Source organism: Podarcis muralis, chromosome 14, assembly GCF_964188315.1.
Source record: "Podarcis muralis chromosome 14, rPodMur119.hap1.1, whole genome shotgun sequence".
In the NCBI taxonomy this organism is placed as follows: Eukaryota; Metazoa; Chordata; class Lepidosauria; order Squamata; family Lacertidae; genus Podarcis; species Podarcis muralis.
In genome coordinates, this window is record NC_135668.1 from 31,298,825 (window position 1) to 31,326,669 (window position 27,845).

The following is a 27,845-nucleotide window of genomic DNA, read 5'->3' on the forward strand; positions in this document are numbered from 1 at the left end:
CGGGAGCCGATTTGTTCGGAAGCCAAGCCATTTGACTACCAAGGTACCACTGTATTTGAGATTTCAGGCACACGTCTTCAAATTTCTAAAGGACTGTCTCTTGGAAGATGGAGCAAGTTTTCTCCTGCTCTGGAAGGTAGGACTTGAACCAATGGCTGCAAACTCCAAGAAAGGAGATTCCAACTAACCTTCAGGAAAAAACTTTCTGACAGTAAGAGCTGTTTGTTTGACAGTTTGGAACGGTCTCCTTTGGAAGGTTGTACACTCTCCTTCCTGGGAGTTTTTTAAGCAGAGGTTGGATGGCCATCTGTCATGGATGCTTTAGCTGAGTTTCCTGCAATGTAGGGGTTGGACTAGATGACCTTTGGGTTCCTTCCAACTCTACAATTCTGATTCTATGGGGGATCCCTGCCCTCCTCGGCACAAAGTAAGTAGAGAGGATCTGGGGTGTTGTACTGCACCTGACTGGTCCCTCCTGTTCCTACCCTCCTGCTGTCGTAGACTGAAAATTCTATTGACAAGAATGAGGCTTCCAGACTGTTACCCATAAAAAGAATGAAAAAAATCCTGGAGGTTTAGCATAATGCTAAATGTAATGATGAAAAAATGACTCCCTCTACAGTGAGAGTGGGGAAGCTTTGGCCCTCCTGATGTTACTCCCATCAGCCCTAGTAAAAAAGGTAAAGGTAAAGGACCCTTGGAAAGTTAAGTCCAGTCAAAGGCGACTATGGAGTGTAGCAGTCATCTCGCTTTCAGGCCAAGGGAGCCGGCGTTTGTCCATAGACAGCTTTCTGACTAAACCACAAGCCGGAGTGCACGGAAACACCATTTACCTTCCCGCTGCAGCGGTATCGATCTACCTGCACCAGCATGCTTTCGAATTTCTAGGTTGGCAGGAGCTGGGACAGAGCAACGGGATCTCACCCTGTCATGTGGATTGGAACCACCAACCTTCTTATCGGCAAGCCCAAGTGGGCCACCTGCGTCCCTTACCAGCCCTGGTAAGCATGGCCAATGACCAGGGATGTTGAGAGTTGTAGTTCAGCAACCTCTGGAGTGCCAAAGGTTTCCCACACCTCTACAATGATCAGTGGGGGTGGGAGGCTGGTGTGTGTGTGTGTGCACATTCACACATGCACTACACAGCTACACCCTCTGCAGGCAGACCTCTTGGCTCATCTAGCTCCATATTGTCTGCCCGGGCTGGCAGTAATTCATCAGAAGAATATCCGCAGCCCTTTCTGGGACCATCTGCATGCAAAGGAGGTGCTGTCTGGCAGTGAAACTTAGGGCTGCAGGAGGAAACAGGGCAATGAGGCAGCCTGGAGGGCTATCGACGCTACTCCAGTTTTACTCGGAGTAGACCCATTGAAATTAACTGAGGTCCGTTACTTGTCATTTGAGTCACTGGACGGGGCAAGAGGAGGAGCCACCACATGAGCCTGAGGGGAAGGCGGGGCTTGCTTTGCATATGCAAACACGGCGCGCTGCATGCCGGGAGCCTCCCCTCCTCAATACCCTTGAAACCCGGCGGGCGAGCGGGCTGGCGCGGGGCATTGTGGGCGTCGGCGCAGGCGCACTCGCGGGGTCATCATGGCGGCCCGTGTCCTCCTGCTCTCCTCCACCTGCCTCCGCCGCCGGTGTTGCAGCGGGAGCCGCGGCTTCTTCTCCGCCTCCTCCTCACCGCTCGGACGTCTCAGCCTCCCGCTACCGCCCGCCTCCCGCCTCGCTTTCTTGGCCCCCCTCCTGCCGCCAGGACCCGCCAGGCTGACGCCGCAGGTGAAGAGCGCAGGCGGGAGCCCGTCCGGTGCAGCGCAGGGTTCGGCTTTGCGGGCCGCCCGGGATCCCGACGCGGGGGGTGGTCTGGAACCCAGCTCAGAGGATCGCGCAAGATTCGGGGTTTTTTCGTTTTCCTGCCCCGCCTTTCAACCAACAAATGGCCGAAAATAATGATATTAATTAACACAGCTAAAGCTGGATCAAGAATAGCGACAAAGAACGGGGTCAAAACCTGAAGCAGCACCGACTCCCCGCTGCATGAGGGTGGTGCCTCCCCCTCGTGGCCTTTCTTGGCCTTTTACTGCTGCCATGGGGAGATGATGCTGCTGCTGCTGCTGCTTCCTTGGTGGGGTAGTCCCAGTTTCGTTTATTCTTGCATTTGCTACCACTTTGAGGTTTAAAGCTGTTTTCGTTGTTGTTTTTTACAATCAAGCTTTATGTAAATTTTATGAAATAAATAAGTGAATCTATGTATGTGCCATGCCTCCCCTCCAAGGATCTCAAGGTGGCAAGGATGGTTCTTCCATCTTGTTTTATCCTCGCAACAGCCCTTTGAGGAAGGTTCAAGAGAGAGAGAGAGACCAAGACCAGCCCAATGTTGCCCAGTAAGCTCTGTGGCTGCATTGAGGATTTTGAACTTTAAGGTCTCCCTGGGCCTAGTCCAGCAATCTGGGCACTGAACCACACTGGCCCTGGATTGTAGGCTGGGCTTCCTTCACAAGCACAAGGTGCTTTGCCATGAAATGGGAGATTTTATGTGCACACCAAGGCAGCAAATGCCCAGTGGAAAACCCCTTGCACTGCCCTCCCTGCTTTTGGAGTTCCCTGTGGCATCTGATCCCTAGGAATTATATTCTGAGATTCTGTTTTTCAGCCAAAGTTGTTTTTTTGAAGGCACATTTAGTTTGCCACAAATTTTAGGGCTTGAGAATGATCTATCAGGCTCAGATTTTCAGGAGCTGTGTTTCAAAATCAAACATGCACACTGCAGTGTCTCTATCTATGAATATCTGGGGAGCTTTAATGACCAGTTCTTTTTAGGTGTCACCTGTAAAGAGTTAGTATTTCAGGTGAGCGTGCTGAGGATATTCCCAAATCATGAAAAACATATTTCTGGCTTCTCCTATAGGTCTCTGGATCGTTGCTTCAATTATGTCGTCATTACTCTGAGATGCCTCCTTTGACCCTGGATAACATCAAAGATCGAGTTCTTTACGTCCTGAAACTGTATGATAAGATAGATCCAGAAAAAGTGAGTAACTGGGTTGCAGCTTCTGTTTTCACCCTCTTTTTCTTGAGTCCCAGATTCTTCATGTGTATGATTAACATACATTTTGCACTGGAGCAAACTGCACCTTTGATTGAACCACAAAGGTGTGTTCCCTATCTTCCTAAAACTTTGTGCCAGCCCAAACAGGTCATCTGTTATGACCATAGCAGATGATAGGAAGAAAGTTGTCTCTCTGGCTTAATGAAACAAATGAGCATCCAGACACCAAGAGGAAATAGGAAATGAACAATAAGGGGGGGACAATTTCACTTTAAGATTGTCCAGTAATGGGAACAAAGTAGGAACAATGTTCTGGGCGGAGTGGAGAGAAGACCTCTATGTAGTAAAACCCAAATCTCCCTGGAGTCTTTGGCCCCTATTTTCTTACTTTTGACATTATTTGAATGGTTATGGACATTGTCCATTATACCATAATGTGGGGTTTTCTATTTTTTCTTCCAGCTCTCAGTAACTTCCCACTTCATGAAAGACCTGGGCTTGGACAGCTTGGACCAAGTGGAGATCATCATGGCAATGGAAGATGAATTTGGTAATGTGTTTGATGTGTGCAAATACATCTCAAGATGTGCCTGTTAGAATGTCACAAGGTCAGAGTGTGCCTGCTGTGGAGCTCAGTCTTAATTGAGAAAAAACAGAATTTAATACATAACAAAGTAACACTCCTGGGCAGTTGCTCTGAGCATCTGAGTTAGTCAGGCCTGGAATGCAGATGCTTTCGTCTTCCATAACATTGGCAACAGCCCACCTGGTGTGCCCTTTGATGTCTCTGTCACAATGTCAGGGAACATCAGCTCTGTGGCATTCCTTTGGCAAAGCAGTCTGGGCGTTCATTCTAGCAAGGAGAGCCAACATGCTGCTCTCCAGATGTTGCTGTGCTGTTACTTTCACCATCCCTGACTGGGCTGGGGCTGCTGTGAGTTGTAGTTTAACAACATCTGGAGAACACCATGTTGGCTACTCACACCATTATACGAACTGCCCAACTATGCTTTTAACGTGACAATCCTTTCATTCTCCTTAGATATGCACACATTTCCCTTTTCTCTCTTATTTGACCTTTTAGTATAAATTTACACTCACTTAGTTTCTCTCTATATTGGTGTTTCCCACAGTTCTCTGTGCTTCATGGCACATCGGTCATTACACCACTTCCTTGTCTTCAGCTCATCCATCTTGCACTGCTGTGCATACTGATATGTGATTTGGACTTGTAGGAATTTATACCAGGTCAGATTATTTGTCTTTCAAGTCCAGTATCATCTACTCTGGCAGCAGTGCTCCAGAGCCTCCAGCAGAGAGAGACATCCCCATCAGCTGCTTCCCTGATCCTTTTAAGTACAGATGCCAGTAGCTGAACCAGGGACTACCTTCATCTAGGGGGGAAAAAGGGGGAGGGAGGTTTCTGTCACTGGGTTGTGGTCCATCTCCAGTTGCATTTCTGACAAGACTACTGGAAAAAGATGGAGCTCATGCATTTTAGCATATCCCAGCTTGCTGAACTCCTTTCACTTATATAAGGGGCCTAGTACGGTACACAAACTGCTACTTCTTTGGTGATCACTTGTAGCCATGTAAGATTGTCTTCCATTAATATGGTCTTAACAGTGAGTCTGTAGGTGACTGTGGAGGCCAATTCTGGATCCACACATCCTTTCACAGTGGGGCTATAGGTTTTTGGGTGGGAGTTTATCACTGTGAGGATTTGCCAAATGTGCCTTCCTCTTAGCACATTTCTGCCTTTCATCCTGAGTTTGTGCTTCTTCAAAGTCCATAACGCCTTTGTTAGAGGCTGTTCTTCAATTGGAGCACTCACAGGCCAGTGTTTTTCAGTTGTCGGTGTTTATACTACATTCTTACAGATTAGGGTACCCGAACTATAGTGACGCTCATTGCTAGTTGCATAAATTGCTTCTGTTAAATTCCCTTTCCCTCCCCTTACTCTTTAGTAGCGCTTTAAGGAGTTTCCGGGAGAATCTCATAAGCAATGTGCTTACGAGCTGTTCTTGTATGTTTACACCCTGACTCCCAGGGGACACAGATCATTCTGTTAACTTTCCTGCACTACATGGCACCCCCTTTGCCCCTCCATTGGAAAACTACATCGTGATCCCTTGTCTTGTTGACTGAGATTCCTTCACCTCTGGACTAAACAGGCCACATCTTTTTCAGGATTTGAAATCCCTGACGTGGAAGCAGAGAAGCTGATGTGTCCGCAAGAGATTGTAGATTACATTGCCGATAAGCAGGACGTGTACGAATAATTGTTTGTGTCGAGCTGAGTAAGTAGAGACTCCTGCTGGAAGGAGTGTGCAATGGTCTTGTGGTAGAAAACCTGCATGGAGTGATGCTCTCCTCATTCAGAGGGCATCTGATGCAAGGGAAGCAGAAGATGGATGTCTTGGGGAGGACTTCATGCTCTTCATTCAAAGGCATCAGCCTCTGCTAGATAGAGAATCTTGGGTAGCATGGAGCAGCCCCCATTAAAACTTATTTGGGATGGTGGATTCTTTGATTCATGTTTTGCTTGGGAAGGCCATGGGAGCCTGCTGCCTCTCCTCGCTGGCGTTACTACACTTGGCTTGAGGACACAACCCTCTATCTGTGTCTGTAATCCACCTTTCTGTGTTCATGGAATAAGCAACACGCAGCTGTGGGATGTTACTCTGGTGCTAAGGGAACACCATCCCCCTGTGATGTTGTCCTCCTGGAATTGAGGCTACTGCAAGCTGGCCTAGCACATTTTGCCAAATACAGAGGAGCACAGCAAAGGTCCTGTTATGCCTAGGTAGCTGAATGCCCCTAGAACTTTTCTGGAAAAGGGAGCACTTTATTCTAAAGTAAAATGCAAGGCAAATTGCAAGAAGAGTAAGTGAAGGCTGTTCCAGAGTGGAGAGGCAGCAATAACTGGCATTGGAAGTTGAAAAGGTGACCTGGGGTGGGGGTAGAATGAGAGATTGAGTTTTAGCTCTATAACAACCTCCCTTTCCTTTATGATCAGTCAAAACCATGTCAAAAGGAAGTGGAACCCCCTAGTTTATAAGGAAGTATTTCACTGTGTGTGTTACTTCTTGGTGATTTTTTGAGTTTCTAAGCCATACATGTCTCCCTCTCCCATCCACAGGCAACTCTGTTCTGTCCTGAGGGCTAGGATGATGTCAGCAGGAAGAGGGGACCGTGTCATGGAAGCTCTGTGCTGTATTGAATCATCATTACGCTCAGAGGAATAGTCCTGTTGGCTGCTGTATTTAAAGCTGTGTAATATATGTTGGCCTCCAAAATAAAAAGACTGATACTGACTCCTTTATTCTGATTTTCACTGGTTCCAAACATGTGTGTATTATGTGTCTCAGGGTTAGGGTTACAGCTACATTTCCTGTTCTCTTCTGGTTAAGAGGTGTGGTCCTTCTCCCTACTTGCATCTGGGGAACTCACAGAATTGAAGAGTTGGAAGGGACTATGAGGGTCCTCTAGTCCAACCCCCTGCAATGCAGGAGTCTTTTGCCCAATTGTGGGGCTCAAACCCATGACCCTGTGATGAAGAGTCTCATGCTCTACTGACCAAACTATGTTAAAGGCACCTCTTGGCTGCTGAGCCAAGAGGTGGGAGGAGCTCTTGAGCTCAGGTCAGACAAGGGGAACCTTTTTCAGGCTGAGGGCTGCATTCGAGGGGCCACTTGCCAGAGACAAAGGTAGGTGGAGCCATGAATGTGAATTCTCCCTTTTGTACAGCAGGCTGATTTCTACACCCCCCCCTCTCTATCCTCCATCCAGACTTTGTGTCCAGAGTTCAAGGACACATTCCAGCCAGGCAGAAAAACTCAAGGAATGTGCTAAGCTGAGCTGGTGAGGGGTGAAACTATGGTTCAGGGAGGGTCCTGTGAGCCTTTGGCTTAGATGCTCTGCAAAGGCCCTCTGGAACCCCATGTATTCCGTGGCCAGGTCCTGCCCCAAAAGCTTTGCCCTGTTGGGACTTGCTCTGCTGTTGTGTTTGGAGCAGGGGCGTGGGGGTTTTGTGGCCTACCAGGAAGCCTTAGCACCTATCTGCCCCAGCCATGATGGCCAATGGCCAGGGATAGTGGGAGTTGTGGGCCAGCAACAGGCAGGACCACACTGCACCCTTCCTTGAGCTAGCATGATGGGACGTAGTGGTGGCCAACTACTCAGCTACCAAGACTTCTTGCTCCTGCACAGCCAAGTGGAGGCGACTTCTGGGTTTCCAAGCAAGGGAGAGGGATTGGGGTGGGGACACTTTTTCACATGCTGCTCTGGACAGCCACATAACAGTGATGGGCACACTGATGCCAGAGCTAATTTTCCCTCTGTACGGTAAGCTAGTTTCCCCACCTGTACCTTCTCCGCAAACAGAGGCATTGGAGAGTTCAAGGACACATTTCAGCCAAGGAGAAAGGAACATGGGGAGGGGGTGTGTGTTCCCTAGGGCCAGAGAGAGAAGCCTGAACTGTCTCTTTGCAGCTGGCCTGCTCGTCGGAGGCTCCGAGAGGGCCAGGGAGTCCCTGGGATTGAAGTCCCGAGCAGGGCGTCAGTCGAAATCCCCGAGCGCCTGCCCCGGAGAGGGCAACCAGGAGACCCCCTCGGCTGCTCTCGGCCCCACACGCCCCTCCCTCGAGGGGGAGGCGTGGGGAGTCAGGGCACTCTGCAGACGCTCAGAGAGCAACTTTTCCTCCCCACGTGCGCCGGCAAGCTCTGAGGCTGCTGCCTCCCTCGCCTCCTCCCGTCGTGCCACCGCGGGCGTCCCGGAGTTGGGGGCAGGCGGGGACTTCCCGTCTCCAAGCCGGGGGGCTCCGCTTTCCGGGTCTGGGGCGGCGGCGGCTGCTTCTCCGCCTCCTCCTTTTGTGCCCGCCGCGCGCTCGCTGGCTCGTGTCGCGCACGGGAGGTGGCGAGCAGGGCGGAGGGCTCCGCTTCCTGGCAGCGACGGCGGCGCGCTTCGGAGGGAGCCGGGCGCGCAGCATGGACCTCCACCGCCGCCGCTGCTGCTGCTGCCTCCGCCGCCTCCGCTGCTCTCTCGTGGCGCTCCTGGCCCTGCTGGCCGCCGCAGGTAAGGCGCGGACGAGGGGGGCGCGGGGTGGGCCGGGCGCTCCGTCGGGCACCGCGGGGCACCGCGGTCTCCTCTCCTGCCCTCCTCTGTCTCTCTCCGCGCAGGGCGCTCCGGAGGCTGCGAGCAACGCCTGGACGCCTCGGCCGCCCCCGAGGGCCCCCCCTGCTCGGATCTCCTCCCCAGGCAGCCGCTCCCCGTCGAGGGGCAGGAGGCGGCGGCAGCGGCGGCCCTGCCAGACCCGCTGCAGGTGGACTTCGAGGGGGGCGGCCGGGAAGGCGGGCGGCAGCGTCGGCGGCCCCGCGGGGACCAGCAAGGCGCCGGTAGGACCCCTCAGCCTGGCCTCGCCATCACCCCCTCCTCCGGTAAGGACCCCTTCCCTTTTTGTCCCTTCCCTCGAGAGGGCTCCAGAAGGTCGCCCGGCTGGCCATCGGTCTCGCTGTCCTTGGCATCGGGGAAGACCCCGCCCCGTCGGGTACTGTCTGCCGGGGGTGGGAAAGGCTTAGGGCGCTCTCTGCACACGCTCGGAGACCCGCTTCTCTCGGATGATGTTGTCAGTGCCCTCCAAAATCGGGCAACTGCCCTTCTTCGCCGACTGAGGTGCTGGGCACCGCTGGGGACGCTGGAGCCGAAGGTCGCCCGCTGGGGGAGCCAAGTGGCCCCAGGCATGGGGCAACCCAACAAGGCGTCTTGCTCACCCGAGGACCCTCCACACTCCACCACTTGTTGCCTGCCAGGAACTGCCAGCATCGGGTATCCCGTGTGGGTGGTGGAGATTTGGCAGGTCTGAACCTGGGGCTGGTGTGGGGAGGGTGAATTTGGGAGGCACTGGTGCTGCAGGGTGCCCCCATCCCAATTTTGATCACTGAAGTGGCTTGTCTGTGCCCACCCCCCAGATGTGTCTGGACTCCATCTCCCATCATCATCCTTGACTTTTGGCTGTGCTGGTTTGGGGTGATGAGAGCTCAGCATCATCTGGGAGCCACAGGGTAGCTCCCCAGCCCCCTGCTTCATGGAAGATACACCTGACATTCCAACAGGGAACATTTTTGCACACCCCCAGTCATTAAGAAATTACTGCTCATCATTTAGGAAGATTTACATGCCACACTTAATTTTTTTTTTTAAATAGCTAAACTGCTTACATAATTATGATGGCCGTGTGCAATACTGTAATTGTTTAGTGCATTCGAATGTTTACGGGGCTTTTCATATTTTGATCTCAACAACAGCCTAGTAAGGTAGGACAACAGCAGCAGCAGAGACAAATTTAGGGGAATGCTACCACACTGTGTGCGGAGCCGAGAGGGGGTGCTGCAGCAATGACAAACAACGGAAGGCAGAAAGTAGAAGGGGGTGCCAAATTTTAAAAAGAACATCAGAAAATAAAAAGAGCCTTCTGGATCGGGTCAGTGGCCCGTCTAGTCCAGCATCCTGTTCTCATAGTGGCCTACCAGATGCCCCAGTAGGAAATGCATAGGCAGGACCCAAGCCCAAGAGTGCTCTTCCCTGCTCTGGTTTCCAGCAACTGGTATTCAGAAGCATAGCAGCCTCCATCTGTGGACAATGGAGTTCATAGCTTTAAAGCACCCGCAAGCACCATCCCCTTTAGATGGCCATGTGCATTTTTCCACTGGCTTCAATATGTCCCACGCTGCTCTTGCTGCATTTCGGGAAACCAGCTGCTCCTTCTGCTAAGTGGGGAGGGGCCCGGACCTCCCCCCCCCAAGCCTTACCCTGGCAGCACGCCCAAAGGATAATGCCCGGCTGCGAAGCCCCATGTTCTTCCTAATGTCTGCCATGTTTTGGAGGCTGGTTGTGGCTCCTTCGTGGGGCAGGAAGGAGCACATGGCTCTTCGTTCTCCTCCCTTGCTATGTTCCAGGAGGGGTCTGATCTGCAGGGTGCTGCTCTGTCTACAGGTATCTGCACCTTTGCCGCCGCCTGTCCCCTTGATCGACTCCTATCTCCACTCCAGAAAGACATCGTCTCACCTGCGAGGATGTATCTGTGTGGGTGTGCAGTTAGCTGCAGGCAGGTCTTTTGGGGTTGGTGCTGGCTTTGTGCCAGAGCTGGGTATCTTTCTTAGAGCTGCATTCCTAGACTGAGTAGAATGGAAATATTACGCAAGAGGAAAAAAGCAACAGAACCACAGTAGGAAGCAGCTGCCTCTGTGGGATCCCAGCAGAGCCGTTGGGGCTCCCATCCAGGGCTAACCTTCCTTCACAATCCCTAGATTAAATATGTCCCATCTCATGCTTGCCTACCAACCCCAATGAAAACCTCTTGCTAGTGACCCAAACTCTCTTTTACCTTGCTTAGGGTTTTCGTCGATGGAGGAATGAAGCTCTCGCCCTTGACACATGGTTGTGTTTAGAAGAAAGCAATGCCAGACAAATTCATAGCACACTTATGTGGTCTAGATGCTCATCTCTAGGTTGGGATGGGAGGAGGGCAGCAAATTATGACTCTGTTCCTTTGGAAGAGTGTGGCTAGGCATGTACCTTCCTCTCTGTAAGACAAAGTGTGGGGAACATTTTTGAGCCTGAGGGCCACATTGCCTTACGAGCAACCTTCTGGGGGCCACATGCCAGGTGTGGACAGAGTCGTGGGTCAAAGTGAGTGTGGCCAGAGGCAAAACAGCAGTTTCCACCGCCATTCCACACAAAAGTCAGATATTTCTGCACAGCTCTTGTCTTCCACCCAGGCAAGCAAAGTGACATCATTACACCTCAAGGGCACTTGAGGAGATGGCAAGGCAGGTGAGGGCCAGATAGTCATGGAGGGCCGTATTCTGCCCCCCGTCTCCAGGACAAGAGACGCAGGGCTGATACAATGCCCCTCTTTGATTGTTCAACCTTAGGTGGAGAGTAGGAGGGCAAAGGCTTCAAGGTTTTACTCAACTCTTAATCAGTGAGGTCATGGGCAGCCTAGACTGGCCCGGTGGTCTGGCTGCCAACTTAATATACCGCAGGCTCTTACTGGCCTGGGCTTATCTCTCTCAGTCCATCTGTATGAGTGACATGCAGTGCTCTAAGGACAACCTGGCTGCTTGGGGGGGGGGGGAGGAGGGAGGATTTTCCTTCCCCACTGGCAATCAGACGAGAAGTAGTCATTGTAAGCCTATCAGAGACTGATAACTATGGGGTGCATGATGCTCTGCCTGAATCCAGATGTTCGCTATGATGGATGACATCACAGCTGTGTGTGTGTGGATGCAGGAAAGAGTAGTGGCACTTATCCTACAGTCGCTGATGCACACCCTTCCTCATTCCCTGGGGTCTCTGCCTTCTGCTTTGCCCCCAGCCGTCAAGTCCTGTGTCTCGTATGTCAGTGTATGAATGCAGAGGATCCAGGAGTTCCTCGTACAAAACGTGGATTTCTTCCACAGCAGACACGATGCCAGCCTCCTCCTCCGAACCAGCCGTGTCAGATAGCGGTCTGTGCCAGAGAAAGCTCGTTGCCTTGGCAACACAGAGAGAGTGATGCAGAATATCTGGGTGGGTTGTCTTGAGTGCCTGTTCTGGATTATTAGCTGGGCTTCTGTTGAATATTCTGCCACTGAGACGGCAGCTCCAGAGCCATTCTTACCCAATAGCTATGCTGTGGCCCCTGGGAGGCTGGGGGGAGATTTCTGCCCCACCCCATGTTCTTGCATAAGGTTTCGGTTCCCAACTTCGTTTTGGGATTGAGAGCTGTGTAACTACGGTCCGGATGTGTGTGTGGTGTCCATTTGTGGTGCAGAAATCCGGTGAGAAGCAGGGCAGCTGCTCCACCCCCAAATCAGCAAAACCAGATCAAAAGCAAATCATTCATTCATTCTCTTTGTATGCTGCTTTTCCATGCTCAAAGCAGCTTACAACAAAGAAAAGAGGAGAGCATTTCAAAATCAAAGTGCAAAAATAATTTCCTAATAGCAACAAAACACCACAACAGTATAGAGAACACCAGACAAAAGCAAAGCAAAGCAAAACAAAACAAAACAAAACAAAACAAAACACTTCAGTGCTATAAATAGAGCAAGGTTGCATAAACAACTACAGTGGTACCTCGGGTTAAGAACTTAATTCATTCCGGAGGTCCGTTCTTAACCTGAAACTGTTCTTAACCTGAAGCACCACTTTAGCTAATGGGGCCTCCTGCTGCTGCCGCGCCACCGGAGCACAATTTCTGTTCTTATCCTGAAGCAAAGTTCTTAACCCAAGGTACTATTTCTGGGTTAGCGGAGTCTGTAACCTGAAGCGTCTGTAACCCGAGGTACCACTGTACATCCAGCATCCAATTGCAAAAATAACAAGGGAGCTTTACAGTTGCACCGAGAGAGCTCTGTGTTTAAATGCATTTTTGGAACAGGAGGTTTGGGGGCTTTGGCTTATCCACCCTCCCGGGGCTGCCAGCGTGTAGCATCAGCGCAACACCACTGCCTGGTACCTCCCGGTGCTTTAACCTCCTTGCATCTGGTTGAACAAAGGGCACTTGCTGACATTTGCAGCTCAGATCCCGAAGACGCCTCCGCTTTTCTGCCTGTAGGGGTGGCAGTGAAGATGGTGCTACCCCTCGACTTCCCTCCAGGGAGCTCACTGGCTTTGCTTTCCCTCCACCCCACAGGGTCAGATTTCTCTGGGCTGCAGGACTCGCTAAGCACCAGTAAGACGCTGAAGACCCTCCTCCATGGCAGCGCTGAGCCCTCTGGCATCACCTGGCATCGTCTCTTATCCACTGATGCTGCTGTCCCCACTGCGTGGCACCCAGACTTGCAGACTGGATCTGCTGTCCTTGATGCCAGCCAAGAAGAAACATCGAGGAGGCCAACGGAGGTGGAAGAAAGCAGAGCAGCAGTTGCCACTGGGAGAGGCACTCAGTTCCCCACTCAAGAGAGCACATTGGGGGCTGGCGGGCTGCCCCAACCAAGTCCACCCCTCATCACAACCAAGCCTGTGACCTTCTCAGTATTGCTTCCTGGGCCCATTTCCCCAAAGGATGTTGCAGGTCAAAATTCTTGGCCCTCTTCTCTTCCGGAAGAATCCTCCAGCCCTGGAGCTGGAGAGGAAGCCCCTGAGGTCTGGCAACCCACCAGCCCCGCTCTGCTTCTGGCCTCCAAAGTGCAAGCTGCTACACAGAGCCAGGCTGAGCCTCAGCACCCTTGGCCGGAGAGCCAGGGACCCCCAAGTGCTACGACGGGTGGGAATGAGACACGCAGCGTGGGCCCTACAGATGACCTGAAGATGCCCACCAGAGCTGGCAGGCTGAGGCCCCAGGAGACCCAGTCACCCACTGCAGAGACTCAGGAGACCCTTCTTCTGGCTTCCACTCCACAGCTGGTTGCGGCTGATACTGGGGCAGCCCAGGAAGAGGATGTGGCAACCATCACAACACAAATATTGCCACAGGGTTGGAGCACAGCCCCGTCTGTGGTGGGTGCTGAGGGGCCAGGGGGCAGCACACCAGGCGTGGAGCCAGAAACCAGATCTCATGAATCTTGGAGTTCCATGGGACCCTCTGATCCTGGCTCCACCTTGGCTCCACCCCCAACACCGCCGAGATCCAGGGCAGGATTGGGTCACACAATGGAGACAACCCAGGAAGCCATAAGCGCAGGCAATTTTGTCCCCAGTGGAACAGCCCTGGTGCACAATTCCACAGAAGCCATGAGGGCAGCACAGCCTGTAGTGGATGCTCAGCCTACTTCTGCAGAATCCCCACATCGTACAGAGGTGGCTCCCCACTCATCCTCATCTTTCCACTTGGGGACAGCTTTGCCCCTGAGGTTGGCAGACTCTGCCACCCATCCTGTTTCTGCCAGCAACCTCCCTGTTGGGTCCACATTGCTCACCTCGTCTGTGGACCCAGGTGGTGTCATGGAAGAACCAAGAGCTCCCAGAGCAGGTGGGCATACCAGCGCAGACGTGCCCACGTTTCAGAACGCCACAGACCCGCTCACGGCTGCGGAGACTGCCTCCAGCGGGGCTTCCGCAGCCACAGAAGAGCCTGGATCTCAGAGCCCCTCGGAGCCTGGCAGTGCCTGGCCCATGAAAGTGGGTGATCCTGTACAGCCATCCTCACAGCCAAGGCAGCTTACACCCAAGGGGGCTGCAGAAGAGGACACCTTGCCCACCATGGTCCCCACTCCAATGGAGGTCTCTGTCAATTACAGAGAAAGAACAGGGGTGCCTAGTGACGCCAGGGAGGGCCCTCATAAAGCCACAACACTCCCCACCCAGCAGGCAACAAGAGAGGGGACCCTTTGGCAAGCCACAGAGGCAGCAGAGCCCTTCATCAGCAGCAGCAGCCTCCCAGGAAAGGGTGCCCCCACTGGCTGGACTCCCAGCCCAGCCAAGACCCCAGCGGGCTCTGAAGCTGCCTTGCTCGCTCCAGAGGGAGATGATGTGAGCACAGCTCCTTCGCTGAATCCAGAGCTTCACTCCCAAGCAGCCAATTCCTCCAGTTTGGTCTCTGGAACGGCTGTGCCCACAAGCAAGATAGGAGCCACTGGGGCCATGCCCATGACCCACCGGCAGTGGACCTCTCCAGGCAGGACAAGGAGCTGGGAATGGGGGAAGAGGCCCAGCGCCACAGCCGAAGGTGGCTCCATCAGGGAGATTGCCCGTTCTCCGCTTAGTCCGGGGGGCCTTGTCCGAACAACAGCCGCTCCGACAGGGAGCAGTGGGCACACACAGCCGCCTTTGCCAGCTCCAGGACCAAAGAGCACTGCAAAGGAGGAACCTCTCATTGCCAGCACTCGGCTCTCGCCAGCCACACCAGAGAAGTCCACAACACAACTGAAGCCGGCCGTGCCCAGGGAAGGCCGCCCTAGAGCCCACCAGGTCTTTGTGGCAGAGAATCAGCTGCCCCGCCTGAAAGGTCAGTGGGGCACCTCTCTCTGCAAACCGAGGGAGGGAAGCAGAGCTGACCTGGGGGGCAAGGTTAGCGAGCTAGGAGGGAATTCTGTGGCAGGTGAGTTCCCTGTAAACTGAGGTTTAGTGGGGGCTGGAAAGGACTGTCTGCGAAGGTGGTGGACTCTCATTCATTGGAGGTTTATAAGCAGAGTTTGGTTGGCCATCTGACGGGGATTTCTCTCTCTCTGATTCCTGTATTGCAGGGGCCTGGACTAGGTGGCCCCTGGGGTCCCTTCCTACACCTTTCTATGATTCTGTAGTGCCTGTTGGGCCTGGTAAGGCTGAAGGCAGAGAGGTCACAAATAGCTGGAGTTAACTGATTCTAGTTTACACCCTTTCCTCTCCCCTGATGAGTTTTACAGAGGTGGGGAGGAGGAAGAGGACAGCCAGGGCTGCCCCCTGGATTGGTTGTTAAGTTAAAAGGCAGAAGGTGGGGGCTGGCAGAGGATTTTCCCGGGGGAAATCTGGGCGTACGGCAGCTGTACCCATTTGCCCTAATGGACCAGTCACCCCCAGGTAGAATTTAACACACAGGAGGCCCCACCACCTTGCTGGAACTAAGCTGGTCTGGGTCTGAACGTAAAAACATAAGATGACTTCCTGGTCAGGCCAAATGGGACCCCACCTAGCACCATGTTTTGACAATGGCTGACCCAGTGCCCATTGTGGGAAACCCACAAGCAGAGGGCATGGGCATAAAATGAAAACAAAACCTATAAGAAATGCTCAGTTTCTACACCCATTCTCCTGGTCCAGCTACAGCTGTGGCCATTGGCCTCTTTGAAGCAAGTTTTCTGTTGCAAAGACCCCCACTCCTGGCTCTCCCTTTTAATGCTATAAGCCTGCGGCCTCTGTGCTCCCTACACGTGTGGGGCAGGTGGATCCACCCTCACCATCCTGCCATGCTGTGGCAGCTGCCATCACTTGGGGCCCTGAAGGTGGTAATCGAATCGTAGACTCATACAGTTGGAAGGTACAAAGCAGGAATCACTACTAAAGAATCTCTTCCTCTCTCCCTCCTTCCCTCACCGCCAATCTTGGGCTGAGGTGGGCCCTGTTTTCCTTCTCCTCCCTTCCTGCAGCCACTCTCCTGCATATCCCTTGTGAGCTGGTCCTGGCCATGGAGTTTTCCAGAAGCTTCTGGAACCCCGACTCACTCGAGTACCAGGGCCTGGTGCTCAGCGTCAACGAAACGGTGAGTTAGCCGTGTCTGTTTACCCAGGACTTGGGTGGGATTTTAACTGGGTTGTCCAAGGTCCTGAAGCCTAAAGGGCACATTCCCTGCTGGTCAACCTTCCCAGGGCCACATGGCCATGGGGGCGAGGCGGGACTAGAGGCAAAAGTTGGCGGGGCTGCAAATGGGAATCTGGCCTTTGAACACTCGGCTAGTTTCTATGCACCCTTCCCTCTCATCTTCATCCAGACAAGCAAGAGACATGATTAGAGTACAAGGAAATCATTCTGCTTGGACACAGCACTCAAGGAGGGTGTGAAGCATGGGCCAATGAGGGGTGTGGCCTGGGGAAAGTGGGTGGGGCCTGATGATAGTTCCAAGGGCCAGGTGAAGAGGACTGGAGGGCCACATTTCATCTCCAGGCCTGAGGTTCTCCAGCCCCTCCCAGAGTTTATTATTTTGAACTGATGATGCTTCATTGTTTTAATACCTGAGGGTTTTAAAAAATAAATTGTGTCTGTTTTGTTGCAGGTGTTATAATTTAATTGTATTTTATGCGTGATTTATTTCATGTTAGCAAGCCCCTCTGGGATCTGTTTTGGTGAAGGGTTGGAGATGGAAGCTCCATAAATCAATGACTAATTGACTACCCTTCCTTCCCCTTCCCCTTTTCTCTCTCTAAGGTCACACCTCTCTTCGATTCTCTGCCGGGATTTCAGCGACTGGAAGTGAAGGCAATCCGGTATCTATCCATCCATCCGCCTCTCTCTTTGGGTTTTCTTGTCTGCCGTATCCCAGGGCTCAGGGAGGGCAAGATGACTGACACCACTGTGTGGCAGGTGAAAATGCAAAAGTTCAAAATGGTCCCGGGTGGCTCCTTGGAAGGCAGCTGACATCAGGAAGGCCTTGATGACTCTGAGGAATCTCTGAGGGTGCAGGAGGTGAGCAGGGAAGAAGGCAACCTACAGGCCAGCTCCATCTGATGGCAGAGTTGGATCACCAGGAGAGGCTGGTTGCAGGAAGGCCTTTAAAAACTCGAGGAACTCAAGCAATTTCCTAAAGTATTTGGTGCACTCATGAGTCACATTTCCAAAACCTGTCCATGCAAAATAATTTTGCTTATGGGTGATGACTGGGCGCTGAAACTTCCTGTGTTAGGAATGGCAGTGTGTGTGTGTGTGTGTGTGTGTGTGTGTGTGTGTGTATTTCATGACTCCGATGGGGCTGCCCCTGCTGCCACCTTCTGTGTATTGCATTGCACTAGATGGTCCTTGGGATACCCTTCCACCTCTGCAATTCTACCATTCTCTTATTCTCTCTGCAGGCCCGGGAGTGTGGTGGTGGCATTTGATGCCCTCTTCCTGGTAGCGGCTCCCGGCTTATGGGCTGCTCTGAATCGCTCATCTCTCTCGGAGCGCTTGCGACCAGGGCTCTGGGTTGGCAATGCCCGGGTGCTGCAGAGCACGACGCTGGGTAAGCTTTTGTCGACAGGCAATTTGCCCATTTCCCAACCCAGCCGACATCAGTTGCCCAGGAGATGCCACTGGGGGCAGAACCTGCGCACCTGCAAAGCAGCGGCTCTCCCACTGAGCAATGGCCCCCTCCCCACAAGTTTCTAGTCCTCAAGATTTTAAATAAAGTGGCTGCTTTCCATAGACACATCAGAAGCTGCCTTTCGCCAGTGGGCCCACCTAGGTCTATGTTGACTGGCAGCGGCTTTCCAGGGTTCTCGGGTGGAGTCTCTCCCAGCCCGACCTGGTGACAGAACCTGGGGCCTTCTGCATGCCAAGCAGGGGCTCTGCCACTGAGCTGTTGCCTGTTCCTACAGAGCGGCACCTGGACCTCTGCTCCGTTCTCTTTGCCTGCCAAGCCGGCTACGAGTGCGTCTCCACCGGGGAAGACGGGAGTGCCGTCTGCACCTCCGCGTGCCACCGCGACTACTGCAAGAACGAGGGCATCTGCACACACGCTGTCAACCACACACCTGTCTGCCAGTGAGTGCCACGGCGCACTGGCCTTGCGCCCGGTCCCTCTGCCCCTGCACACACGTCTCTGCCTTCAAGGCCTCTGTCTGATGGTTTTCCCCTTGCATTCCCCAGGTGTCCCGTGGGCAGCAACTTCTGGTTCCTGGGGGTGCGCTGTGATTACAAGGTGACCCAGCAGGGCTTGCTGGGGGTTGCCTGCGGCCTCTTGCTGAGTCTGGTGGTGGTCGGAGCTGCCATTGCCGGTCTGGTGATCCGCCGGGTTCGCATGCTGCTGCTGGAGGCCAGAGCGGATCAGACCAAGAGCAGGTGAGACCCTGCCCCTTCTCCTCCCTTCCTGGACTCCATGGAGGTGGAAGGAAGGGAGAGAAACTGGGGCACTGCTCCCATTGCTTTCCTACCTCCCCTGCCAGTTTAATCCATGCACTGGCTACCTTGGACAGGGCTGGTTTAAACGTGGAGCAAAATAAGCACAAGCTTAGGGCAACAAGGGAAGGGGGTTAGGGTTAGACATTTTCCATAGCTGGATTTTTAACAACAAACGGTCACAAATTGCTCAGCTGAGCATTCATTTTCTCAGTTGAAGTACAGTGGTTCCTTGGGTTATTTTACCTTTGGGTAACGTAACTTTTTGGGTTGTGAACGCAGCAAACCTGGACATGTATACTTCTGGGTTTCACTGCATGTGCAGAAGTGCTCTATTGCGCCACGTGCGTGCGCAGAAGCAGTGCCTCATGTTGCGGATTTTTTGGGGTACATACGGACCGCCAGAATGAATTAAGTTCCTATCCAGAGGGTCCACTTATTAAAAATCCCAAAAGAACAACTATGCAACAAGGCAGGCTTGATGTCTTATCTCTACTAAGTACAGAAGTGGACGCGTTAAGGTAAGATTAGTTTAGAGGATCTGATCCACGACTTTGCAATTAGAAAAAGTTTGAGAAAACTTTTCAACTATAAAGTATACAAAGATAAACATAATTTCCCATCCTTTTGTGTTTCATTTCAATAAATAAAATTTTATTTTATGGTTTGTTATTGTTTATATTTTGAATTGAATTTTGTATTTTGAATCAGATATATATAGGGGCACCCAAATCTTGTTAAGTGGTTAGGGCATCTAAAGACCTTAATCCGGCCCTGACCTTGGAAGGACTTTCCTTCATCAAAGGTTTTTAAGCAGAGGTTGGGTGGCCACCTGTCCAGGCTTCTTTAGCTGTGATTCCTGCATTGCAGGGGGTTGGGCTAGATGACCCTTAGAGATCCCTTCCAGCTCTGCAATTCTATGATGTCTTCCCCCCTGTTCATGACATTCCTCATTAGCCTCTTCTCTTAGAAAGGGCACCCACAGGGGCGGTTTGCAGTGCTGAGTCTGCTTCCCTTTCTCTGGGCCTTGTTGGGCTCACAGGGTTGTTCACTCATTGCTCTTCCCTTATTATTATTTATTAGATTTGTATTCCACCCTTCACCCATAGATCTCAGGGCTCTTGTCTTTTCCCATCTGGTGTGGGGCTGTGGGTGGGTAGGAAATGGGATGGGGGCTGCTAGGCTGAGCTGAGGGATCTATTTCCTCCCGCCAGGCCTGCTTTCAAGGGAAAAGCAAACACCCAGCAGCTTCTGGCTGAACTCCAAGGGAAATCCGGGGGTGGGGTGTGAGGGGGTAGAGAGTGTGTAACTGAGCTTTGTGTTGAGAGAGAGACGGGGGGGGGGGGATTCATAGAATCATAGAGTTGGAAGAGACCACAAGGGCCATCGAGTCCAACCCCCTGCCAAGCAGGAAATTCATTTCAGCCCGAGCTCTTTAGCACTCCGGGCTTGAATCTCTGGCTACAGGCTCTCAGCATATGCAGAGTGTAATCCCCTTTCTAGGCTCTGAGCATATGCAGAGTGCAGCCCCCTTTCTAGACTCTGAGCATATGCAGAGTGCAATCTCACTCCTAGAATGAAAAGATTGGGCAGAAGTTCTCACTGTGGGCATCTTGCCTAACCCCCATAAACATCCTCTCACCCACTTTGACCTGCAGAAATGGCACTGTTACAGGTGTCACATAATACCTGTTCCACATTTGTAAGAAATAGATATTTTAGTGTGGCAGCACCTACAGTCTGGAACTCCCAGAATCTTGACATCAGGCAGGGACCTTCATTGTACAGTGGTACCTTGGGTTAAGTACTTAATTCGTTCCAGAGGTCTGTTCTTAACCTGAAACTGTTCTTAACCTGAGGTACCACTTTAGCTAATGGGGCCTCCCGCTGCCGCCGCGCCGCTAGAGCACAATTTCTGTTCTTATCCTGAAGCAAAGTTCTTAACCTGAGGTAATATTTCTGGGTTAGCGGAGTCTGTAACCTGAAGCATATGTAACCTGAGGTACCACTGTACTCTTTTCTGTGCCTGCTGCTAGAAACATTTTTGTTTAGACAACCCTGCTCAGGCTTTTAGAATGATAGTGTGTATATTGGCCATTTTAATTTTTTTGAATGTTTTAATTTCTTTTACTAATAATTTCTTTTTCTAAACTGCTATGAGGTTTCCTACCATTCACCAGCATATACTTTTTAATTACTAAGGACTTCCCAACAACATGTTACTTCAGCATGTTTTGTTTTTGCTTTTTAAAATAACTGTATTTACAGTATTAGGATTTTAGATTAGTTTCCATTACATGGGGGGTTGGACTTGATGACCCTCGGTGATCCCAACTCTACGATTCTATGACTCATAGCAACATAAGGGATCATAAACTCTTGACCCCTCCAGCTACCGCCGCTTCTGCCGCCTTGACGATGTCTCGGCCCACTACTGGTCGGAGCCTTGGCTGGCCTCAGCAGTCTCCTTGGACAACCCGGCCTTCAGCAACTCGGAAGAACTGCTGCACTTGCAGATCCTGGACACAGCCTGCTGCAGCTGCCAGGACGACTGCATGGGCCCCGACGGCTACTGCAAGCAGCCACAGGATGCCCCCTGCATCGGGGCCGCAGGCCGGCCGAGGTAACCATCACTGCAGCCATGGTGGGTGATGCAAGGGGTGGAGCACGAAGGGTTCTGGTGAAAAGGGGGGTCAAGGACTGCAGCTATAATGGCACAGGGGCATACAGTGTTTAGTTTCTGAAAGGGAGGTGCCCTGTCCTCAAGCATCAAGTTTCTCAGTGATGGGACACCTGCTTGGCATGCAGAACGTCCCAGGGTCAATCCCCAGCGACATCTGCAGGTAGGGCTGGGAGAGACCGTACACACCTTTGTTCTGGATGCTCCTCACCTTCGTGCAAAGGTGGGGGACTCAGTTGCAACAGGAAAATAAAGATGTGCTTTGCTTTGACTTTTTCCTACCTCCACCCATTCTTCTCTGACTGACAATGGACTCTGGGGAATCTAAATCCCTTGATGGAGAGTTGGGCTATAAAAGCCAACACCCATTTTTTAAATATATCAGCTTGAAACCCCAGAGAGCCGCTCTCAAGTCAGTGAAGGAGACTGTAGGCGGGCCAGCGGTCTGACCAGGTCAAGATAACTTCCTCTGTGTTTGGCAATTGCAAATTCATCCTCCTGTTTTTTAAAAGATGAGATGCTCTGCTTAGAGGGCCGCTGGATGTCACAAACCACCTTCATTTGCCCTGTGTACATATAGACTAGCATATGCAAAGGTCTTCCATTGCTTAGCAACTTCCCACCCCCCAGCAAGCAAATCATGCTTGATCTCCAGCAACAGGCAATAGCCCAGGAGGGTGGAGAGCAGGCTGGGCAGGGAGGTGGGAACTCCCCAAGGAAAGGACAGGCTGAGCCCAGAGGACTGACCTTCAATTGTCACAGCTAACCTGGCTGGCCTGAGGCCAAGCAGCTGGCATAAACTTTCCACTTATGCTGGTTTGTTTGGTGCTAAAGGGAAAAAAACCTCCCCAAACATAAGGCCTCTAATAGCGCCGTGGAAAGAGGAACTCAGGAAAAGTTTGATAACCAGCGGCAGAAAGGCAGAGATAAGCCCCCACACTGCTAGACTGCAGCCTTGCGCTCCAATTTCTTGGCTGCTTTTCCCAAGGCAGCATCTGACATTCAGCTTTCTCCCTTTGGCTTGGCTTGCTCTCCCCAGCCCCTCCTCCTCCAACCTCAAATCTTGGAATACAAGCATTGATCTAACCATGGATCTTCCTTCTGCTGGATGGGGGTAGATGCTTGGTGGGGAGACAGGGCTCAAGAGGGGAATCTAGGAGAAGAGGTTTTAACCATTCAGGGTCAAAGTCACATGCCCAACTATCTCATCGATCAGAGTTGGGTCAGATGCCTGAAGCCCAATATTTTATTACTGCTAAGAAGTGGAGAAGTGTTTAAAGATAAGCCCAGCTGCTGGATGAGGCCAAAGGGGTGCCACCAGGGGCCCATCCCTTCCAGCATCCTGTTCTCACAGTGGCCAACCAGATGCCCCAATGGGAAATCCATTAAGCAGGACCCCAGCACAAGAGCCCCCTCCACCTTGTGGTTTCCAGCAACTGGTATTCATTATTCAGAAGCAGGCCACCTCGAATATCCTTCCCAAGAATGCACCATGGCACTAGTTCCTATCAACAGAGACACTGGGCTGCATCCAATAGTTGCAGCACAACTAATTGTGCTACTTCCCCTTTTCCAAAAGCTCTGATGAACCCTGGAGCGGTCAGAAAGCCGGTGGAAGGACGAATTGGCATTTGACAAAATCTACAACTCTTTCTCCCTGAACCCCCACCGTAGTTGATTCTGGTGCGCTTTAAGTCACTTTTAAGCAGGATGTGGCAAAATGCTGGCCTTACTTTCATTCCTCGGGGAAAGTCATGGGCTTCCAAGGAAGAGAGTTGGGTGTTCCACGTTTTAATGTTTCCTTGCATCCAATGCCCCAGTATAGTCTAGCATGTGTAGATACGGCTTCCTCCCATTTTGCATCTTGGACATCTTCCTTCCAATCTTTTTAGCGCCCATTACAACCATTGGGACGTGAGCTCCAACAGCATGAACGACCCTATGATAGACTCCGGGAAGGCCAGTGAAGTCTCCGTCTCCAGCTGGCCCATGGAACCTATTCAGTGGAGCCCTTGCCCTGCTCTGCACAACCCCTCCAGGGAGCAAGTGGTGAGTGAGGCCCAGGCACACTTCCCTGGGCTGTGGGTCTCTAGTTTGGGGAGGTGGCGCTTTGGCACGGAAGCGCACGGGGTAGTTTGGCACAGAACTCTGATGAAACACAACTATTCTTTTCCATATTGCAAAACAAAACAAAAAAACCTTATTTGCATGTTATGATGAATCTCCAAGGGGGCCAGAGGGTATAAGATATAAATTTGCTCATGTAACTTGATTATGGTGGAGACTACGAGAAGAGACTTTTGCTCAAGGTCACTCCATCAGTTTGGCGACAACCAGTAAGTTGTCTGGCTGCTCACCCATAAAGTAAGTGTCCTACATTGTGGCATCTTCTCATTGGCCCTAGAAAACGAGAACGGGCCTTCTCTGCAGTGGCTCCCCATCTGTGGAATGCTTGCCTGGCGCCTTCATTATACACCTTTAGGCGCCAGGCGAAAACGGTCCTTTTTAACCAGGCCTTTGATCTGATTTACATCCTATGCCCTTTTAAAATGTGCTTTTTTTGGAGGGGGGATATTGTGTTGTTGTTTTTATTTTTATTATGTATTTTGTGGTTTTATATCTTGATTTTATTCTGTGAAACACGCTGAGACCCCCCCCCCCCCAGGTGTAAGGTGGTATATAAATTCAATAAATAATAACAGAAATCAGCAGGAAGGGGAGAGAGGGGTTGGGCCCTTTCAGCCAAATTAGCCCCCTGTGGCATTCCCAGTATAAAACAATCCCTGGAGCCCCACTGTCTCTCCTTTCCACAGCACAAAGCCCAGAGGCCTCACTCTTACTGCGAGGGAATGGAGCTGGTCAACCTGGAGAGAAGCTGGACAGCCTGAACCCTTCCAGTCAGACACAGGACGTGTCAACGTGCTCGAAACCAACCTTTTAATTTCTACCTGACCAGCTCAGAGATTGAGGTGGCTTTGAACCCTGCGAGCAGTGCAAGCCCATCAAGGCAGGTGGCCGATGTCAGTTTTCAGTGCAAAGGCTTGAGGAGGCTCAACCATCAAGCAAACTAGCCTTACTGGTTTGGTGTTGGATTTTTTATTTTTATTCTTACGAGTGGTTACTCTTGGGAGGAACAGCACAGCACTGGAATCCAACACTGGGACAAGTCTGAGCAGTTAGTTCCTATTTGGACGCAGGAGTTAGTTCCTATTTGGAGACAGGAATCTCCTTGACAGAAAAAGCTGGACAAGTAACTGGATTAAAGGGTGAGGAGGAAGAGCAGTTACTGTTTTGTTTTGTGCAAGTCGCTGTAATGGAAGTATTAAACGCCAGAGTTTTAAAAAAACAAAAACCAAAGCCCAGCATTTTTTCCCCACACGCTCCTCAATTTCTAAGTGTCCTGTCAAGGTGAGAGCTGGCCCTAAAAGGAAACACACAAATACTAAACCCTTGTTAACCTAGCATAATCTAGCGAATCTGCCTGAGCACCAATAGCAGAGGGTCCGGGGGGGGGGGGGAGACTGGAGAGACACAGACAAACAATACAAATCACGAATGAGACCGTTCCATGGTAAGCAGCCAAAAAATGTCATGATTTATTAATATCTGGAGAAACTTCATAATTAGAACACAACCCAAACTGTACATTTTACAATCACACTCTATTTGTAAACAGTTAAAAAGCCACTGGCGACTTTTGCATCTTCAGACACAACAGTTAGAATCAAGGCAATGAAATGAGAGCGTCTTTCAGCACAGTTAAAAAAATTGGTTTCGTTTCTTTTTTTTATCCTTGTTTAGTCTTTCATCCTCCAACTAAACAAGCTTCAGGTAATAACACCATTTGTGGCAAAAGAGAAGATGATTTTAACACTTTCACAAGAAAAGTATTTGCAGGAACTTTTAAAACATTTAAAATTTATACAACAAAATTCTGTAAGCCCAAGTTCTTGGTTACAGTCTGCATAGTTACTTCAGCTTTAAGGTTAAACACTGAACACAGTCACGAGAGCAGGAAGAAGGGCCACACCAAAGGGGGGGGGAAGGGGGAGGAGGAAAGGAACAAGGGGGCCGGCTTTACAAAAATTGGGGGGAAACTAGAGATTAAGAGCCAAGCACCCCTCTCCCACCCCACACTATTAAAAAGACAGCATTGGAAAGCACAGAATGTCGAACTCCAGCGATTTGAAGCAATTTTTGGCAGAAGAAGGTTTACAGAGCAAGTAGTAATCAGTGCTAAAAGTTATTTTCCTATAAGAAACTACAAGGAGTTTTACGTAGGGACCTTGGTTTTTCCTGAGAGCCATGCTCTTAGATTTAGGAGGTGGGAATAGAAAAAACACAAATGGAACATGGCCAAACACTGCTCGTTATTCCCAGAGATAGAAAGCATCTTTTAACATCCACAATTTTTTTTGTTTTTAAAAAATATTTAAGTGATGGTCGAGTAAACATTGTTTCTCAAAAGAAAAAGGAAAAAAAAAGGAAAATAAAAGATTTCTGTAAACAAGGCAGCACCCCAACACAGGAGCCCCCCCAAAATAAAACAAAAACAAAAATACCAAACGCCTATTGAAAGTGCAGGACCCCCTGCCCAGACAAGCAGGCCGGGTTGCCAGTCATAGCTGTGCGTGCAGTTTCAGAAACTGCAGAGCTCCATTCTTTAGTTTAATTCCACATGAACAAACAGGTGCAAGGCTTTTCCGCTCGGCATCCTAGGTACCAGTCTCATCATTCGATTGTTGGGCGCTGGAGGGCCGCCACGTGGCGGCTAGGTGGGCAGGCAGGCGTCAAGGCATAGTGGGGCACAGCCTGGTCCAAAGCAAGGAGCATCCTTCTGTCTGTCCTCCAGGAAGCGCCACCCGTGAGCTGCTGCTGCTGCTGCCGCCCCCACCTTGACGATTGTGGGGCAGGGAGAAGGAGTCTGTGCAAAGCCTAAGAAAGCTCAAACTCCATCATCAGCAAGTTGCAAAAATAGTAAGAATGATGATGACAATGATGATGAATCCACAAAGCAAAAAATAAAAATAAAAAAATAAAATAAAAAAGCGATGGAACACATGAAAAGCAAGCTGATTCTACGTAGTTTTGTTTTTTCTTTAAACTATGTATAGCACTATATCCTGGAAGTGTAAAATCTATAACTTTTTTCACATTATAATTATTGGCCTGCACGATTCAAGTATTCAAACTGGGATGTTTTGGGCTAAAACAAAGAGGGCGGGGAAAGAGGGGAGGAAATGTGCGCACGAAGTAACCGTTTCCACAGGTGACCCCTGGAGGCTGCAAGTGGGGAGGGCGGGTTGGCGGGGAGGGATGGGGCGGGGGAGTCCAAATTTAGTGCTGCTTTGAGGTCACAGTTTTGTTCACTGAAAGAAGAAGAGGTGGCTACATGGACTCCCCTCCGGCCCCCAGGTGGTCAACGGAGAGGAAAGCATTGAGGGGGGATGGGCTGCTCAGCCCTCCCCTGGTGTCGTTGTTGCCCAGGGAACCCCAGAGGCTTGTGGAATAGTTAGGGCTCCCCCAGAGGGATGTGCCGTGGAGGTCTCCGCTGCCCGTTCCTGAAAGCCCAGCACCATTCCAGTGGCTGTTTAGGTCGTTGCGGTTGGAAAATGCGTGGGAGCCATCGAGGCGCCCCAGGCGGGTCTGACTTGTGCCCAGAGACTGCCAGGCAGGGGAGGGGGAGAGAGACTGGCCTTGTGCAAAGAAGCGGCTGATCTCCTCTTCACTGGCAAAATCAGCAAGGATCGTAGTGTTCCCGAGGACACACCTGTCCGGAAAGAGGCCCAGAAATGGGTTGAGGCGGGCACAAGCCCTTGAAAGCAGGCAGCATCTTCTCTTCCTCGACTCATCCTCCACTACTCCAGCCCACCTGCCTTCCTCGCGCACAGAGATTGCAGCATGCATCCCTCTCCCCACTATTCAGGCTCTGGCTTGCGCCAGTCAGGCCCTTCTGAGGCAGGAGAGTGGTAGAATACCTGCTCTGCATGCAGAAGGCCCCTGGTTCAAACACTGCCCCCCATGTCATCTGCAGTTAAGGCTGGGAAAAGACCCCCTTGCCTGAAACCCCAGAGAACCGCTGCTAGTCAGAGTAGACCATACAGAGTTAAGAGGGAACCAAGGGTCTGACTCGGTATAAGGCAGCTTCCAGTTAAGACCAGCCCTTCATTCAGAAACATGAGGACTAGAATCTTATTTTTCAGGGGAAGCAGCGTAGCTCAAGGGCAGGGCAGAAGGTCCCAGGTTCAGCCCCCCAGGTCATTTCTAGGGCGAGCCAGGGGAAAAAAACACTCCCCTGCCTGAAAAGAGCCACTGCTGCCAGTCAGTGTGGGGACAATGCAGAGTTTGATGGACCAGTGGTGTCACATAGCCCAAGGCAGCTTCTGGTGTTTCTAGGAGATCAGTTCTATCTGCAGCCCTCAGACTACCCTGTGCTCAAAGCAATTTTAAGAGTTTTGTGCTTTTAAATCCCACCCTGCCCTCCATCTCTCATAGCAAATGCATCTCCAGCAGTGTATCTGAAACAGAGTCGACCCTAAGGACCAATGTTTCTTATGGGAAACGTCTGCTCCCTGCCCAGTGAGGGGCATTGTAAGGGACCACCCGCTTACACAGAAGTGTGCCAG

General features: G+C 51.3%; 3 protein-coding genes across 4 annotated transcripts in view; 2 read left to right on the forward strand and 1 right to left on the reverse strand.

The window, feature by feature from the left end:
• Positions 1–1,553: 1,553 nt before the first annotated feature.
• Positions 1,554–6,366, forward strand: NDUFAB1 (NADH:ubiquinone oxidoreductase subunit AB1). The gene is made up of 5 exons (XM_028706550.2): positions 1,554–1,779; positions 2,909–3,031; positions 3,512–3,599; positions 5,240–5,349; positions 6,192–6,366. The coding sequence occupies exons 1-4, from the start codon at positions 1,594–1,596 to the stop codon at positions 5,329–5,331; spliced, it is 489 nt and encodes a 162-aa protein (XP_028562383.1). The 5' UTR covers positions 1,554–1,593; the 3' UTR covers positions 5,332–5,349; positions 6,192–6,366.
• A 1,175-nt stretch (positions 6,367–7,541) lies between these two features.
• LOC114584872 (uncharacterized) lies at positions 7,542–25,044 on the forward strand. The gene is made up of 11 exons (XM_028707025.2): positions 7,542–8,126; positions 8,231–8,488; positions 12,730–14,982; positions 16,100–16,212; positions 16,875–16,933; positions 17,516–17,664; positions 18,020–18,185; positions 18,291–18,482; positions 20,932–21,162; positions 23,112–23,268; positions 24,033–25,044. The coding sequence occupies exons 1-11, from the start codon at positions 8,039–8,041 to the stop codon at positions 24,105–24,107; spliced, it is 3,741 nt and encodes a 1,246-aa protein (XP_028562858.2). The 5' UTR covers positions 7,542–8,038; the 3' UTR covers positions 24,108–25,044.
• The window catches only part of TNRC6A (trinucleotide repeat containing adaptor 6A), a 38,935-nt gene continuing 35,873 nt past the window's right edge, over positions 24,784–27,845 (reverse strand). For both annotated transcript variants that reach the window (XM_077919168.1, XM_028707024.2), the window contains one exon: positions 24,784–26,989. In XM_077919168.1, the coding sequence (XP_077775294.1) occupies positions 26,608–26,989 (382 nt within the window). In that variant the 3' untranslated portion in view covers positions 24,784–26,607. The remainder of the gene's footprint in view (positions 26,990–27,845) is intronic.

What these genes read in the sequence shown, in the direction of transcription:
- NDUFAB1 (XM_028706550.2), top strand. Translation starts at nt 1,594, where the DNA reads ATGGCGGCCCGTGTCCTCCTGCTCTCCTCCACCTGCCTCCGCCGCCGG. An exon ending in ATAAGATAGATCCAGAAAAA is followed by an intron (nt 3,032 to 3,511) that starts GTGAGTAACTGG and finishes TTTTTCTTCCAG; the next exon opens with CTCTCAGTAACTTCCCACTT. An exon ending in GGCAATGGAAGATGAATTTG is followed by an intron (nt 3,600 to 5,239) that starts GTAATGTGTTTG and finishes CATCTTTTTCAG; the next exon opens with GATTTGAAATCCCTGACGTG.
- LOC114584872 (XM_028707025.2), top strand. Translation starts at nt 8,039, where the DNA reads ATGGACCTCCACCGCCGCCGCTGCTGCTGCTGCCTCCGCCGCCTCCGC. An exon ending in CGCCATCACCCCCTCCTCCG is followed by an intron (nt 8,489 to 12,729) that starts GTAAGGACCCCT and finishes TCCACCCCACAG; the next exon opens with GGTCAGATTTCTCTGGGCTG. An exon ending in GCTGCAGAGCACGACGCTGG is followed by an intron (nt 17,665 to 18,019) that starts GTAAGCTTTTGT and finishes CTGTTCCTACAG; the next exon opens with AGCGGCACCTGGACCTCTGC.